Genomic DNA, 18,110 nt, shown 5'->3' with positions numbered 1-18,110 from the left:
CAAATTGGGAAGTTGAGTAAACATAACTGGCCGTGATAAAAGCCATAAATAATTGCAAGCGGGTTCATACCGTGTCCTGAGCTAAAAAAACGGAGTTCGAGGTTTCGACAAAGATTAATAAAAATGTATATTGATTTTTCCCTTAACTTGTACTAATTTTAAATAAAAGACAGTTTAATTAATACGTTGAAGAAACATATCAGGTTTACGAATTGTTTTTTTATCAACAACCAAGCAAAGTAATTTAGTTTTCCACAGACGCAAATTTGGTCCCCTCTTTGATGAGGAAAAACACCTGGCTCTCTTTCATATGAACTTTAATGTACCTGGCTCTCTCTAAGTTAACCTTCTAGCTAAGAGCGCGGTGTACACGGTATTATGGGTATTTTTGAACTCCAATAGGAGTACTCAGCGTATCGCTTCTTAACCATCAAGCACAGCATACCTTGTTCCCTATTCCTCCTCGCAACTGTTTCAAACGAAATATATGTTGCATCAGAAACAGAAGAAAAATTTAACTCGATTTTTCTGGAGAGCGCTGAGCAAAAAAGCGCCATAAATTGACCTTCTAAGAGGCGCTGTTTTGACTGTCAAGAAGAGGCATGAAAAAAGAGAAAAAAAAGAACAAAAATATTAATCGAAAGAATGTCACGAAGTCCCCTATGGTTCCATCGACTAAGGAAACGAGTGCTGGTTAAAACACAGGAATAATAAAACTGTTACCATTTTGGAATAAGATCTGTGGAAGATGCGTATTTGAAGTAAATGATAAACAAAGTCTTTAAAAAGCCATTAACTTTTTTCATAACAAAATATGATTTTTACTCAGTTGATGTCTCCTAGCGTATCACTGACATAACTTTGAATTTTAAACGCCTCTGGCAGGTTTCATATTAGCAATTCTTCCTCAGTCTAACACTGCTGTTTGCATTACACCTGTACATTTTTTTAACATTTCCAGTTGGAATCATCACAGATCTATTTCCAAGTTAGGGAAATTCATCTGTTTATTTATAACAACTAGCGATCATTAACCGTGGTTAGTCCTGAGTACCCTTTAAAAGTGCGTCTCATTCCAGTATTGGCTGAGCTGAGACAGCAATGCTCTCAATCGAACATTCGTCAGTTCCTCGTCTGATACGGAAGAAGCCACTCTCGCCCCAGCTCTCCCCCCAGCTGTTTTTCACAATCCAGAACTTTTCACCTGTCTCTTTATCAGCTCCATATCCAACGATTGCCACTACGTGGTTAGTTATTTCAAAAGGGTTAAATTTGTCCGTCAGACCTGTGTCATAAAGAGAGCAGTAAGACAAAACACAAGATCAGTTGGTTGTATGAAACAGAGTATATAAAGTAATGGCAATATTGCAACTTGTAAGTATTGCTTCTTATTGGAGATAAACTTGTTTGCATGCTGCAGTCTGGAACTGACTTTCCACCTTGGCTAAAGATATGTCCACACTGCATCTCAGATGAATGACTGTGAATAAGTGGTTAACAGCAAAACCATCAAAGGAACCTGATGAAAGGTTGCTGAGGGTGGGGGGGGGGGGGAAGGGGAGGGTGGGTTGCCTTGTGGCATAGCTGCCTGTTACACCATTGACAGCCACTTATGGAAAATCATTGAAACAAAAGCTCACGACCAGGTTGTAATGTAATTGTTGAATTGTTCTTGATGGGTTATGGCGATATTAGTGATGACAAAGGTATAGAGAGTGACAACAATGATGCTTCTGATGATGAGGAGAATGAGAGTTGACGTCAACAGCTTAACTGTACCATAATTGAATCAAACCAAGAAAGTTAAAAACAAAAAAAAACAAAACATAACAGAACTAAGAAAACAAGCCACAAGCATTACTGCAATATCAATACCACTACTGGTCACTAGCAATGATGCAGACACCTTGTGGTTTGCAAACTGCACTCCGGACCAAAAGTTCCACTTTCAATTCTGGCTGTTACAGCTGTCACACCTCTGATCATGTGAGAATACTGTTACAGCCAAGAGACTTGCTTTAAGGCTGACAAAACCAAGTTCTCTCTAATTTAGAAGTTATAAACAACTACTTATGTGGGCTATTCACAGTTATTTAAAAGCTTGTAACTTTCTTGTAAAGGCTCAAATAAAATTAGTAAATCTACAGGATATATGTGATTAAATAAGCTTTGTGTTTGCAAATTAGTCTTGAGTTTTCCTTTTCACTGTTTTAATACCTCCCACAAATTTCTACAAAGTGAATTTTGCATGACACTGGTTTTATCTTGTGTTGAAGTACAAGATATCAAATGGCTAGGCCACATTGACCCATTTGCAACACTTGCCCTATCTTTGACCACTGTGTTTTCCTACCAGAGTTCATTGTCTTTTTTTTCTCTCTCCTGGCCCAGAAGTAAAAATGATTAGTGGCAGAATGTCCAGGGCACATGACAAAATATTGGCAGGTTACCTATGGTGGACTAGCTCCTCCTGCCTTAACCCTTTACATGCTAACATCAGTATGCATATTCTCCATACTGTTATTAATACATTTCCTAAAGTGCTAACAAGGAGAATTTGTTTACTGATCAAAAGCTTCTTTCATTGGTGATCATTTCCTTTATTCTCATGACTGTAATGTGTGATTCAGCAGTGATATTGTAGAGAGAAATTAGATGCTAGTCATTCTTAGGATTTAAAGGGCTAATGAGCGCTAGTAGCACTCCTAGATGCTCCATGCTACAAAGAATTAATTAACTTGTTGGTGAAAAATGGAAAATTTCTCACCTGTATGATGGTATATTCCTCCTTTATAATACCTGAAGTCATTGTATACCTCAAAAGAGACAGCTACGGGGCCATTCTTCACCAATTCAATCCTCATTAGCACCTCATTACATCCTCCATAGAACCCACCAATATAGTGGTACCCAGTCCCAAACTGCCTTGAGCACCTCTTTTCCTTACATTGCACTTCTTTGCCTTCATAAGGGAAACATTCTTCATCCACCAAACCAAAGTCTTTAGCATACTTGCTAATGAGATATGGGAAACCTTCAAAATAAACAGAAATTAATATATTAGAATAAATCAGAATTTAGCAGTAGCAAATTCATTCAGTGGGTTCCCTATGTATTGATTCAAATGCTCATAACAATCTTCAAGTCTCTAGCCTACTTGCTTAATATGAAATAAGGGAAACCACAGAGAAGTTTTACATCCTCTTTTTCCTTGGTGCAAAAAAGGAAATTTTGGCTATTATTTATTGTTGGGGGAGTACTTGAGGACCCTGTGAAAAAAAACCCTCAAAGTGAGTAAGAGAAATAACAACTAATTCAACCCACCAGTGACAGCAGGGTATGAAACAAACCAGAGATACAATAATGGGAAGGCTGCTTCACAAAGCACATTTTTTAAACTGAATTGAACTGTTTACACTGTTACATCAGTATTCATATTATCCCCACTCTTTTCTACACATTTCCTTTAGTACTGACTGAATGAATGATTAAGCAGTATTACTGTTAGGAGAAACTAGATTCCTATCACTCTTAAGTTTTAAATGGTTATTGTGCCATCAAGAAATCACTAGATGCAACCAGTTTCTTGGTTATCTTTTCAATACAAACATAATGTAATTCACCAGTTTCACAGTTTAGAGAAGGTGAAATACAACTTTCTTCCCTCTATAGCTTGGGTTTCCAGTCTGTTTAAGTCCTCCTTTCTCCATGATGATTGCTCTTTTCTTAAACATACATTCCATTCCCTTACCCCTACCCTCATAAAATTTCAATACAATCTAGTCCCAAGCCCCTCTCCCTTGCCAATATTCCCTCTTCTTCCAATCCTTTGCATATCATTGACATCATCCTTCCCACTCATCAAGGAAGCTTATTTGAATCGGACTGAGAGTCGGAATTTGTGGGTTTCCTTGTTTGAAGACATTGAACATTTAACTTAGACTTAAATAGGTGCTCGGTACATGCAATGTTTGTAGTAGCAACTAGTTAGAAATTGTTGTAAACATATTATTAACGAATTCCCAACTCTTGTCAATTGAATGGAAAAATGTAAGTTTTAATTCTTGGTGTTTGTCTTAAAATTTTTTTTTTTTGTTAGGGTGCGTATTATACACAGGCACGCATTATACATGGGTAAATACGGTATTCCCCATTCCTTAAAGCTTAAAAACTGAAATTCATACCCCACTACTTCCACATCCCCATCAAATAAGACTTTCTTTTCCCATCCCTGTTGCCTGTTCTTTGCCCATTTCAGCAATTTTTCATGTCCTAAGTTCTTTCCTAAACTTTCTCTCAGCTAGTATACCATAAATTATCTGCTGGTGGATTGGCACAAAGCAGATATCAAATACCTACCCCCTTCACAACCTTGAGAATACTCAGAGCAGCTGACAATATCTTGAGTAGAGAACACTGGCGTTACACTTCCATTTGACATGATACGTACACGAGCCTCAAACATGGCCATAGTACCAAAAGCATAACAGCTGCCACAACTACCTTGATTTCTGATAGGACTGACATAGTTTTTCCCATCAACATTTCTCCAATCAAACTCTTCTGGGAGCACTTGAGCTTTCAATAGATCTGCTTCTTTCACTTTGCTGTAATGATATATATTCACCAAATTGAAGAGTATGCAACAACCACTTTACAACTCTTCTTTATTTTTTGTCCACTTCAGGAATTAACTTTCAAAATAGTAAAAGAGAGAGTAATGTCCTTTTCCAAAAATGATTTTATCCATCCAATGCCCCTTTTTGGCTTTTCTGGTATCTCCTGATGTTTTGATTTTCTGTTAAGTCTATAACCTTAGAGTCCCAACACTCTTCAACCCCTTAAGAGTGAAAAACATGTACTTTCTCCAATCAGTATTATGACCCCTGAATCAAACATTGTAAGTACTGAGAATATAGGAAATTATTGAAAACTCAAGAATCTCTTGATTGTTACACAAATTCTCCTCGTCAGGAAATGTGTAGGGAGCAGTATAAAGAGTGTGCATACTGATATCAGGTTGGAAAGGGTTAACCCTTTAACTCCCATGAATGACCAAGACAAAAATTCTCCTTATGGAATCAATACAATATTAACCAAATAAGTAATGAGAACAAAGAAAAATATCAATTTGGGGATAATTGGTTGATCAAATACTAAATTCTCTGGACTAACTTTGTAAGAATTGTGTGGTTGACAGTAAGGAGGATTAAAAATTTGATCTGGGAGTTAAAAGGTTAATAAATCAAAATCATTAGCTAAAGAAAATCAAAGAAAATACCAAGAAAGGCAGAAAGTAAGGTAAGTGAGTTACCTTGGTTTTGGGAAATTCTGCCTCTTCAGCCCACCACCACGGGAAATTAACTGTGCTGTTGTCATCCCACTATATTCCTCATACACCACAGCTTTCCAAGAACTTTGTGCACTGTTTATTTGGTCAATAAACTCCCGATTAGGAATAAACTCATGATTTACAGCATTTTGTTGAGGTTTGAAGTATTCTGTTTTTGGTGGAACCTTTCCTGAAGTTTTTTTCCCTATTGAAAGAAAACGAACGTAAATCAATTGAAGTAAGTGTTATTGTTTTCTTATGATCTATCAAAAGATATAAAATCCGAAAAACTGGCATTTCTTGTTCTGAAACCAAACCAGATGCTGAAAATTGATACTGACGCCAAAAAAGTCTGGACTTTCCTTTCGTTTTTAGAGTAAAAGGCTTGATTCATTTTCCATGCTATTGAAATTTAATGGTCCCAATTAAATTAAAAACATGGGACCCATATTCACATTCCACTGAATAATGATCATAAATGACTTTTTGAAAAAATCTTTTAACGATGAAAAATTGCGATAAAACATTTCGTAAAAGCATATTAAAAATATGTTGACGGCGTTTCGACGTTTGACTAACGTCATTATCAAGTCAAAGAGTGAAAGATAAAAAATGTTTAAATACTAAAAAAACAATAGGTAATGGAATGTTTTGTGCGAATGGAATCAGTCTGCGTGTTGAAACAAGGAGTGCGCTGCTTGGTGAAAAGCATCTCATAGACAAGACAGACAAATTTTCCTTGCCACTTTTTCAGAATGCGGAATTGGCTTTCTTCGAGGGGGCTTGTATCCCCATGGGCTGTCGAAAAATGTTTACCGATCGTAGGGTTTTCAATTGTTCAACAATACGTTGATGAAGGTGTCGAGCTGTAAAGCCGACGTAATCTGAAACACACAGATCACATGTAAAAGAGTAAACAACGCATTGCTGATTTACGATTGGAGGCTTGATTTCTGTGGGCTTGAGGTCTTTTTACAATTTTCTGCTGATAAACACCGGTTGTAGTGTAGTGCCAATCTCGCAATTTTTTATCGTTAAATATTTAAAAAACCGCTTCTTTTTCGTATATTTTAAAAAAATCCTCAAATTTATAAAATCTTACCGCTGTAACAAGCCCAATTTCCAGCATGATAACCCTTTGCGGCATGACTCCATCCATTTAAGGTTTTGTCGCAAAAACTGATCACTTTTTCACCACTCTTCTCGTAAGATGAAAAGGCGAAATACACCACTCCATTTATATTTACTTCAAATCCTTGGTTGTAGATCAACGTCCAAAAGCCAACATTTCCATCGGAATCAACTGCGACGTCAGGAAACAACAAAGTCACGTGAAGCTCAGAGACAGGTTTGAAGGAGGAGCAGTAGATAGTGTTGTCGTGGCCTCCTTCTCCGATCGAAAAAAGCCATGATCCACTTATTTCTTCATAGGTACAGTTAGCAGGAGTGTCAGCATCGACATAGATGCAAAAAGAGAGAAAAATGAGATTCGCTATCACCACGATCTGAGATGCCATGACATAACAACAGAGAGAGAACCGGACGCTTGTCACGCGACATGGCCTCGTTCTCAGGGAAGAGCGAGCTCCCGGCCTCCAGAGTAGCACGAGGGAGGGCTGGGTACCTGAGTCAATTGCTGCTAGTCTCTTAGTCTCTTAGACCCTCTACCCCATTAAATTCGTTGAGATCTAGTTTCACCACAATTGTCGCCTTAGGAAACATTTTGTAGTCTCTCATCATACCACGCATCAGACTACTCTGATAACCTCCTTTTATTTAAAATTAAATCAAATTTAGTGTTATGCTAACCTCTAATATCATTATCTACTAACGTTGACTTGCAGATAGATGCAAACTAACATAAACGAGTTTGTTGTAACTCTTAAATGAGACAGAAATGCTATCTAGACATTAAGACAAAGGAAAATCTGAACAATGATATTGCAAAGTTTTCAAGCTACTTCGCTGTATTAGTTTACTGTTTTTCTCACGATTTTCTTCATTCTTTCCGACTAAAATAATATTAATAGTTGAAACAATGAATTCTTTATTATCTGTTATTGAATACATTTATCATAGAATCAATAATAATTTGCAAACGGAGGCTATATATGTTATTAATAAGCAGCTCTCAACGGTTTGACCCGTGTAGAAGATACACTTAGTGGATATCAGAACATAGCTTGAATGAGGATTCTACAGGGTAGCCCTGCTCTCCCCTGCGGTCTGTTCACGTTATGTATACAACAGCTGCAAAGCAATGAAAGGTTTGCTAAGATTTGCCAAGATTTGTCAGCAAATGTAGTTCCCATATCGACCGTTCTTTCGTATTTAAAACTCTTTCATCTATTATCATTTTCTATAAAGTAGGCAATGAAAGGTTTGCTGAGATTTGTGAGCAAATGTAGTTACCATAACGACTGTTCTTTCTTATTAAAAATTCAATTAATCATCTGCTATCATTTTTTGTAAGAAAGTTCATGTTTTTCCCTGACTGGTACAGGGAAAACTACCGTTTGAATCAGAAGGCCAGTGATATCAAAGCAAGATTACATTTTTTGATGAAGTTATCAACTTTGCAAGAAGTTTTTTCCTGTCTGATCTGGCCCAGGTTGTTCAAATCTGGGTCAAGATAACCCAGGGTTAGCATGGAATTTGATTTCAGGTCTGAAAGCTTTAAAAGAAAATTCAGTTCAAATCTTTTTGATTGCAATTTGATCATTGGATGTTCTAAAAAGAACAGAGAAAATTTTCTCTAAAAGGCTTTGGAAAAAAGAAATATAGAAACCTGCATTAAAATTTAACCTTGGGCTAGCACTAATCGGCCTATGAACAACTGGGCCTTGACCGGGAAAAGTTGGAAGGTAATCTTGCTTTAAATAAACCTATTGCGTTCAACTAAACTATTATGACTACTGGTGGAAATCTTCATTTTACAGTTAACCCTTTGTTAATAATAACACATATTGATATTTTTGCTGAGTGTTCACTGACTACAGTGAGGGAAATCTAGCTACATGTAAGTGATAAATTTATTCCAGAGCCATCAGTTGCTATTAACAGGGCACCTCCCCCTTGCGATTTAAACGTATCCTACAACGTGCAGGTGTCTAGAATAAACAGTCCTATAGGCTCAACGTATCATCCTAATGATATCAAATTATGTTTACCCATAACAATAAAATAAGTTAAAAGGATCACTAATTATTAATTACTTGTTACAGATTACTCAGAAGTTTAGGGTTAAACTGGTGTTTACTTGATATCATTTTATCGATCAATGACTACAACTTTGTATCATATTCCAGATGATCTTCTTCAACAATGTCTTCTTCTCCTTCGTGGCCTTCTTCTAAATTAAAGTTGAAAGGAAAACAAACTTTAAGAGAAAGCTCAATAATGCTAATCGAATAAGCTGGAAAACTAATTGTAAAATGGACAGTTATTATTTATTTTGTTGTTTGTCAGTTGACCAGATAGAAAAAGTTGTGAATAACCTTGTTCGTGGTGAGGTATTTGCTGCATTTCCAGCATTTCAGCTCCTTGCTGATCTAAATACACATAGAAATAAATTAGCAAATAAGCTTCCTGACACAAGAACAAAAGCAAAACGATCTTTTAATGACATTTTATGAGATACATTTTCGAATGAATTCAATGATCTCGATAATTATAAAAACATTGTAATCAACAATTATGTCATTACATACCCTCCTTGTGAAGCTGTTGGTCAATTACAATTTGATTGTCTCCATGCTGCTCTTGTGCATCTTGATAAATGGATAAATACAAGAGAGTAAGACTCATCTTTCCCCAAAACACGAATCTACAGCTAGCCACTCTACTTAGAAGACAGGCACATTCGAGACATGTGTTGGACACAAGGGTAATTAAATGCAAAAAAAAAGTAATCTTAGCCATACAAGCGCTGAGTGATTCTATTTCAGCGACCGGTAACTTAAAAAAACTAATTAAAAATGCTACTAAAGCTACGTTTTTAGTGCATTTCCCCGTCAAAGTTCTTTGCGCTGTTTTTATGCCCAAAAACAATCGGGTGTCTTAAACGAAGGGAACTTTAATTGATATCTACTTGGTTTGGTACATTGAACGAGCAAATTGTTGTTCAAACACCTTGATCTGGGTGTGGCAGTCCAAGAATCTGCATTTCCATCGCTTCTCCTTCATGTTGATCTGGGAAAAAAAGATAAAAAATGAATTGAAGGACAACATCAAGAAAATAAAAATGGAAATGAAAATGATTCCTGAGGAAAATACAGTGACACAAAGAACTCAGTAAAATGCTCATACCTTCTTGTTGCCCGTTATCGTCAATCTCTCGTGGATCTTGTTGTTCATATCAAACAAGGCATGAGTAAATCAACAGATTAATACTACTGCAATATGATATCAATGATCTGGATAATTATAAAAACATTGTAATCAACAATGATGTCATCACATACCCTCCTTGTGAAGCTGTTGGACAATTCCAATTTGATTGTCTCCATGCTGCTCTTGTGCATCTTGATAAATGGATAAATACAAGAGTGTAAGACTCATCTTCCCCAAAACACGGATCTATAGTTAGTCGTTCAACTTAGAAGACAGGCATTTTCGAGAGGTGTTGGACACAAGGGTAATTAAGTAAAAATAAAAGTAATCTTAGCCTTACAAGCGCTGAGTGATTCTATTTCAGCCAACGGTTTTTTTAAAAAAAAAAAAAACTAATTCAAAATGCGACTGAAGCTATGTTTTGGTGTATTTCCCCATCAAAGTTCTTTGCGCTGTTTTTTGCCCAAAAACAATTGGGTGACTTAAGCGAAGAGAACTTCAATTAATATCTACTTGGTTTGGGACAGTGAACGAGCAAATTCTATTTTAAACACCTTGATCTGGATGTGGCAATCCAAGAATCTGCATTTCCACCGCTTCTCCTTCTTGTTGATCTGGGGAAACAAAGATAAAAAACAAACTGGAGGACAACATCGGGAAAATAAAAATGTAAATGAAAACGATTCCTGAGGAGGATACAGTGACAAAAAGAAATCAGTAAAATGGTGTTACCTTCTTGTTGTCCGTTATCTTCAATCTCTCGTGGATCTTGTTGTTGTCCTTATCAAACAAGGCATGAGTAAATAAACAGATTGATACTACTACAGTATGATATCCATCTCAAACGTGGCGTTAGTCACAGAAAGAACGTTTTACTATTAAGAACAACGTTTTCAATTTTAGTCTATAAACTATGTAATAGAAAATATGGAAAAATGGGCATAACTACTCTCTTGATATTCACTGCAGTGAAAAGTACTCCGTATGAAGCTTCTCAGCATTGCTATTTTGCTTCCCAGATACTCTTGCGCCTGGAGAGGAGAGAAAATTGTCAATAACGACGTCCATCAACTGACCATTTTCCCTTATCAATTGTTACAGAGTGACAAGTGTCAATGATCTCAATCGATTGCTTGCTTGACGTCTTTATAATCATCACACTCTTGGTAGTGTAAAGCAACCGGGATGATGCAGGCCAGTACTTGGACGAAGTATAAGCTAACTTTCTCAGGCAGGTTAAAACTACTCGTTTAAACAGCTGAATGGAAACAGTCGCTGTCAGAGTGTCTAGCTTAAGAAGACCCCTGTCAGTGCGTTAAAGAACCCACCGTGTTAAGCGCCAGACCGCCGGGTCTTGCCTCAAATAATTTAGATCTAAGAGATAATGAAGAAATGTTATTCTTTACCTTTGGTGTTGCTAACGTGTACAGAATCGGGTTTATCGCTGAATTGATGGGCAGAGCAAACACGGCAATCCAAGCAGCTAAGTCTCCCTGTGGCTCGAAATTCTTCTCCAAAAGCGACCTCATACCAAACACGATGATTGGAATCCAGCAGAGACAGTCAGTGAAGATGATGAAGAACACTCTCTTGGCCAGACCGGTCTCCCTCCTTGTGTTGGCTGATTGGTTTTTAACTCGCACTCTGCTTATGAATATAGCAAGGTATGCAACTGTGATGAATATGACGAGGAAGAAATTGAGGCCAACAAATACAGAAACAGAGTACTCCCAGCCTTCCGTTTTGTGACGAGAGAGCTGTAAGGGAAGGCAGACTACACTTTTTCCGTAATAGTTGTGATATGTTTTAGAATTTTCGAAGTATCTCAAGCCAAACATCGGAAAGAAAGCCAGGAGGAAGCCGACGAGCCATATGATAGCGCAAAGGATGTGGGTCATCTTCCGCGAAAGTGCTCCACCTCTGAACGGGAACACAATGTTCTTGAGTCGGTCAGCAGATATCAAAGCCATCAGCATCAAGGAGGCCTCACTGGATAGCAAAGAGGTGGCACCAGTTATCTGGCAAGCCAAACCGGACCGCCACTGGAAGTCATGTAAGTAATACTCTCCTCTCCACAACAGATCTTTGACACCCAGTGTGATTAGGTATGCTCCCATTAAACCATCGGAGACTGCCAAGTGCAATAACATGATTGATTGTACCGTGTTTGTATCCTTATAGACTGAACGCCATGTGATGACAAACACCGACCCAGCCAGGGAAAGGGAGCCGACTGCCCATATGCTCTTCCTCGGGGTCGGGTTCTTGAACATGCTCTCACAGTTGGCAAAGTCGTCGTTATCAATGAAAGCACAGTCAGCGTCCTCTTTGTGCATATGACAACACATCAGGTTTGTGTCCAAACTCCTGCAACCATAAAATATGATGCTATTCAGTCCATAAGGATAGAGTAAAAGATGAAACCAAAAGCCTATACCCTAAGAGCACAAAGGCAACGCGAGATCAGTCAATCAGAATTCATTTCCTCATATGGGGGTCTTTGTAACTATGAATCTTCATTGAATATGTTCGAAAATTTTTCTCGCGATATTGTGAAGCAATGTAGTGCGCAATAGCAGTCTTTGTAAGGCGTATTACCCAACAAAATGGAGGTTGTTATAAAAGTTGTCAATAGGGTGAAGAAAGGCGACCATAGATATTTAGTAAAGTATAGAAACCACAAACTCATTTGCCTGAAGCTCTGTGCTAGTAAATATTTGAATTAAAGGAACCCCCAGACGCTTTCTATTCATATAGCTCTGCAAATAAACCGTAAATGTGTCAAATACATCTGATCAAAATCTTACACTCGTAATATGTCCTTCAACTCTTCAAAAAATCCATAGGGAATCTCCCTCATGTAGTTATAATGCAAATATCTGAAAATTAGATATTTAAAGACAAGAATATAAGGATGAAATCAGTGAACAGAAGAGCATTTCTGGAGTGTTGCATCAAACTTAGCGTATCGATTTGTGCTTTTTTAACTCGTGGATAGGCGATAGCGTAGAAACGAGTTGTTGTGGGCACCTTGGGATATGCAAATTGACGTGGACTCTTCGTAATTAGTCGTAATTAGTCGGCTTCGAATTCGAGATCTATCGTTCCGAAGAAGTCCGAAAACTTAGCCCCATTGTAATTGCATCAATCGTTGCGAAGTTTATTGTTTTGACACGGCTGTTTCGACATTTACTAAATTGAAATGGACTTCGAATGTTTCAGATTAGTGCTAAGATCAATTTCAAGACCAAGTACGAAGGGTTTTCGAATCGTCCATGCACTGAACATAACGGGGAGCAGCGAGAATCACGAAGAGTTGGTGAGTGACAAAGCAAGCTGCTGACATTGAAATTCCCACGGATACATGTACTCATGACATAAAAAAAAATTTTCATTTATAGCATTATTTCTTTCGTTTCAGGGTTTTTTTGGACGTTTCGGCAGCTAGGCTAATTTCGGTCTTTTCGTTATGGTCGTTTCGTTTTGATGTTTTTCTATGCAGACGTGACTGTTTTGATGGTAAGAATGAAATAACTTTTTATGATCGGTCTTGCCCAAAAGCGGACAAAGAAGGGGTCTATAACTGGCCACAACAAAGGCTCTCTGAGAGGCTAGCTGCACATACCCAGTAAAAAATGACCCATGTACTTCCCCCCGGGGGGTTTCCATCACATACTCAAGTGCTATAATTTCTATACCTGCAATGGTTCTACTTTCTATCTTTTTTAACACCTTAGTTTACTGATAGTAACTTTACAAGCACATATCTCTTTAATTCTTTTTCCACGAGTTGGCCACAGACGCCCTTTGATTATTTTCTTAACTGAACCTTTGATGGCAGTCAGTGTCTTTCATAATTTGATTCTCATTTATCATTTATGAAAATTAAACACTCACAGAATTTTTAACTGCTTGATTTCATTGAAGTTGTCGATGGAAACGTTCCTCAATTTGTTGTCAAAGAGTTCTCTTACAAAGAAGATGAAAAGAAAACAATTAGCTATGATATAATTTTTGCGCATTGATGTACGCCTCTCAAACTGATAAGTACGATTATTAGAAGATACTGAGATACCACTTCGATCAAATTAAGCACAAATGAATTTCATATTCTACTTACAGAATCTCAAGCTCCTTTAGGCCTTTGAAAATTCCTTGTGGCAAATTTCTGAGTTTGTTTCCCGACAGATAGCTAATGAGGAAAGGAAGAAAATAAAATGTATGGCGAACTTCAGGAATTAAAGAACGGGACATCGATGACATTTTTCATGAGTGGGAAGAAAATTTACAAACATTTTTAAATGTAATCACATACAATTTTTGGACTTTTCGAGAGGAGCATCGTCATTGCAGGGACTTTATGTACAAGTTGTTACTGAAACTTTGTCTACATTATATCTAACCCGGCTTATAGGTTTTCCAGCAATCTCCACAGACCCTCCGCATGCATTTATATTATCCATTCAGGAAAAACATGGGGAAGTTGTGACACAGGGCCTTAAATTGTCTTAAATATGGAAAAGGTGATCGGTTCAAGCGTTTTCTGCAGGAAATTGCGATGAGGAAAAAGTCTGTCAATCAGGCAAGGTCATGACAGGACGGATAATGCATGCACTGTAAGTACCTCCCGTTGTTCCATACAAAGCCTTAGAAAAGTTTTCTAAGGCTTTGTATAGGACAACGGGAGGTACTTACAGTCCACGCGTTTTTCCGTCCTGTCATGAACCTACGTGCAGAAACCAGACCCATAGAAAACTCGAATCAATACATAAACTACTTACAGCCCAGACAGCTGTGCCAGTCCGCGAAACTGTTTTGAATGGAGCTTTATTAACTTATTTTCCTCTATTTTTCTGTTAAATTGTAAAACAGGAACCTGTTAGTGACCAACCTTCTTCTTCATTTGAAATTTGAATTGACGCCAACGTATCTATCGTGCCTTTCGATTGCGATTTCTCTACCCCAAGCCAAAGTAACCGCAGAAACCAATTAAAAGGAAAAAAAAAATGAAGGCAGTCAGAACTAAAAATAATACAAACAAACACACGCCTTTAAGTTTTAATGGTGGTGCATGACCAAGTCGCGCTTGGTTTTAGCTTTGAATTCAATTGGTTGAAAAGATGGCGGATGCTTTTAGATTAATGATAAGGGTGATGAAAGCAAATCAAGAGCAATCCTCGATTAATTTTGACAATAAATTGAAGTACATTGATCCATTCTAGACCTCACATAGCTCTAAAATCGTCCAGTTCGAAAGCAATTTAGGCATGGTCCCAATTCTTTTCCGTACTTTAACATTCAGAATCTTATATAATGTTCTCTTACTGTTTTATCGCCCAATTTGATAAATCAATCAATCGACTGACAGCTAATTAATATTTCAAGATTTCCATGTCTACTCACAATGTCTTAAGCTTGGTCAGGTTATCAAATATCGTTGATGGTAATTCTCCAATTTGGTTTTTGGATAAAAACCTGCAAGTACGAAACAGTAAGCCAGACATTGACGAATGATAGGTTTCGGTGTATAGAAAACACCTGTCATTTGCGTTTGACGGCAAAACAAAATGGTTCTCGTACCTTATGATTGCAACTGGTAAGATTGACGGTCTTTTTTACAATGCAAACGATAGAAAGATTTGTCTTTTGCATTTATTCAGAGAGATACGTTTTGGTGAACATGTTTAATTAGATCAAGTGGAAAGACGTAATTTGATAACATTATTGTGATGAAACTCAAGTTCAAGTTCAAAACGCCTTTTTCTTACGTTTTTTGAATTTAAGACATCGATTGAGCACTTTTCGTAAGTCGAACGTGATTAGGATGAGGACTGATTTCCTTTTCGTGGTTTTGTTTTTTAATGGTCTTGTTGTTGACTTACAGGTTTGTGAGATTTGTTAGGTTACTAAAGACGTCCTGTGGCAGATTCTCCACCTTGTTATTTGACAGATCCCTTAAAGGTTCAAGGGGAAATTCATTAGAACTTTCTGGAAATTCAGAAAAAAGTAACACCAGCCGGAATGTAATTCGCATGGAGGGAGACAGTATTAGGAAACAGAAAGAGAGCTCTCGCGGTACAATTTACCAGACGCCAATCTGTTTTCATACTTGACGGTGGATGAGCACTAAGCTACTCCAGTTATATTTAGATTTCAAGCTCTTTACTCACGCATCATAGTAAATGTAAAATGTTTAAAAACCACGATCGCGGATGACGACGTATTGGTCAGATCAGAGATCTAAGAGAAAGTTTATTAAAATATTCAGAATCGCAGCCTCCTAAGGCTGAATTGTATGAAATTTACAAAAAGTTAAAGTCGTATACACATTTATAAAATAGTAACTTCGTAAAATATAAAATTATTATAAAAAAAATAAACTACGCATTAAAGTTACACTAATTTGACATGGATGGAATAAAGGTGTTCGTGTAACGACTAGTGCGCATTTTTGGCAACATAAAAGTGCGCTGGCTGGGTTAAAATTGCATTTTCGAATGTCCTTAGGTGATAGCAGATGATGGAGTCATATTGATATTGAAAGATTCAATATTTTTTGTGAACACAATTCTTTTTTTATCATACTCACAGCTCTTTCAAATTAGTCAAATCTTTGAAAACGTGTTTAGGAAGCTTTCTGATTCCGTTGTTTTGTAGCCATCTGATAAAAAGAATAATACGGCTATGATAGGTAAATTCTTTCACATTTTCCAAGTATTATGAGTTTTCCAAACTAACTTCAGAAACAGAGTACTGGTAAACATCCTGATTTTTTTTAAGCTGATTTCTGATAGTTTCGATAAGTCTGGTTCTTATTATTTTGGTAAGTTACTGGAACATCCTTACTGCGCATTATTTTGCTTATTCATCCAACAAACATATACTAACTCGGGTATAAAATTATGATCTCTTACAACAACATTTTTTCCTTTCTTTCTCAGTAACTTATTATTTTTTCCACCTTCAATCTGCAGGTGTCCGATTTGTCACACAGATAATTTTACCTATTTCCATTTTGTATTTTGAAAATTTCCTTTTCTTTACTCACAGGCGTGTCAATTCTCTTAAACCATCAAACAAACCCTCTTGTAACTCTGTTAGGTTGTTGTCGTTAAGTTGTCTGTAGAGGAGAAGAGTTAAAAAGTGTTACAATTACATTTTTTGAAATTTGTCAGAAAATACCTCTTTTGGACCAATAGGCTTTCTGAATCTCAAAATGTTGGAACTAACAACTACTGAGTTCAAAAGTAATTTATTCAGCTTTAATACGACCCTCGTTTTAATTTGCGACTCAAAACAGATTCGTACGAGGCTTGCCTTTTGAGGTACCTGATCTTGTTACCAAGATCATGTGTATTGTAAGATTTAGACGTTATGTCTTTGATCATTGATTGAGGGCGTTCTTTATCGGTCTGAGTGCTACGCAGATATTTAAGGGTTGAAGGATGTGAAAAGGAATATGCACTATTCGGATGATTAATAATAGAGATGATTGTAATAGGTGATATGCGAGGAAAACTTGTCACTTACAGCCACTGCAGCTTTATTAACTGGGAGAATGCATTGCTTGTTAAATTCTTGATCATGTTGCCGTATAACAAACTGTAAGATAAGAAAGCTTTGTTTTAACAATCCTTGGCAAAGTATAAATCTTGTTCGCAATTGACTGCGGTATTGGTGTGAAAAGAAGTGTGAAGTGCAAAGCCTGTTCTGACAGAGAACACTTGAAATTTCCTTTTCATACTGGTAAATAAAACAAAGTTATGAAAGGAAAATGTTACTTAAAAAACGTGGACCAACGTCAGATGCTAGGATATGATCATTTATTAAACTAAAAGGATTGTTTTATGAGGGTAGGTTTCTCTTTTCTGCGTAACTCCGTCCACCTATGAACTGTCCCACTCTCTTTCACCCTGCCATAGTTGACTACACCCACTAAGCCTCGGGACCTTCTTGATCACATTTAGTTACTTATAAGATTAAACTCTTAGCACATCAAAGACTATTATCAGAAGAGGCAGGTTACGTACAGAAACATCAACTCAGTGTTGTTATTGAAGACTCCAGGTGGCAGCTCCTTTAATTGGTTGTTACCCAATTCCCTAAGAGAAGATATTCCCTGATTTCAGTTTAAAGTGTTAGTTTTTTATAAATTGTTGCTGTTACAGGTTTTTTACTTTTTTTTCTGTCGGATCAACAGTTTACTTGCGTAGTGCTTGGATTACACACACGCTTTTCCTATAACCTCGCTATGTTTGTGATATATTGATATCTATCAACACTCTTCGCATAAGGCACTTTTAAAACTCATCGATTAATAAACAAATAGCTAAAAATATTACGTAGAAATGTTTAATCCAACAATTCCTATCCTGTCGAGTTGATAATAAATATATTTTTTAAAAATTAAACAAGGGAACAGCACTCTGCGAGCATTTGTTGTAAG

General features: G+C 37.0%; 2 protein-coding genes across 2 annotated transcripts; both read right to left on the bottom strand.

Moving 5' to 3' along the window:
- Nucleotides 1-159: 159 nt before the first annotated feature.
- Nucleotides 160-6,882, bottom strand: LOC131788464 (dipeptidyl peptidase 1-like). Its single transcript, XM_059105561.2, has 5 exons — nt 6,435-6,882; nt 5,315-5,537; nt 4,360-4,607; nt 2,768-3,034; nt 160-1,285 (listed from the first exon to the last, which is right to left on the bottom strand). Exons 1-5 carry the CDS (start codon nt 6,847-6,849, stop codon nt 1,071-1,073), a joined length of 1,368 nt encoding a protein of 455 aa, XP_058961544.2. The 5' UTR covers nt 6,850-6,882; the 3' UTR covers nt 160-1,070.
- Nucleotides 6,883-7,684: 802 nt separating this feature from the next.
- Nucleotides 7,685-17,052, bottom strand: LOC131788687 (relaxin receptor 2-like). The gene is made up of 18 exons (XM_066174806.1): nt 16,994-17,052; nt 16,713-16,784; nt 16,254-16,325; nt 15,547-15,618; nt 15,068-15,139; nt 13,785-13,856; nt 13,562-13,633; nt 12,472-12,543; nt 11,071-12,031; nt 10,614-10,695; nt 10,397-10,444; nt 10,219-10,278; nt 9,796-9,855; nt 9,641-9,676; nt 9,464-9,523; nt 9,043-9,102; nt 8,830-8,883; nt 7,685-8,684 (listed from the first exon to the last, which is right to left on the bottom strand). The coding sequence occupies exons 1-18, from the start codon at nt 17,050-17,052 to the stop codon at nt 8,617-8,619; spliced, it is 2,052 nt and encodes a 683-aa protein (XP_066030903.1). The 3' UTR covers nt 7,685-8,616.
- Nucleotides 17,053-18,110: the final 1,058 nt, after the last annotated feature.

The sequence above is a fragment of the Pocillopora verrucosa genome, chromosome 1 (assembly GCF_036669915.1).
Source record: "Pocillopora verrucosa isolate sample1 chromosome 1, ASM3666991v2, whole genome shotgun sequence".
NCBI classification, from domain to species: Eukaryota; Metazoa; Cnidaria; class Anthozoa; order Scleractinia; family Pocilloporidae; genus Pocillopora; species Pocillopora verrucosa.
The sequence above is the reverse complement of the archived record's forward strand: the minus strand, read 5'-3'. Positions and strand labels throughout refer to the sequence as shown.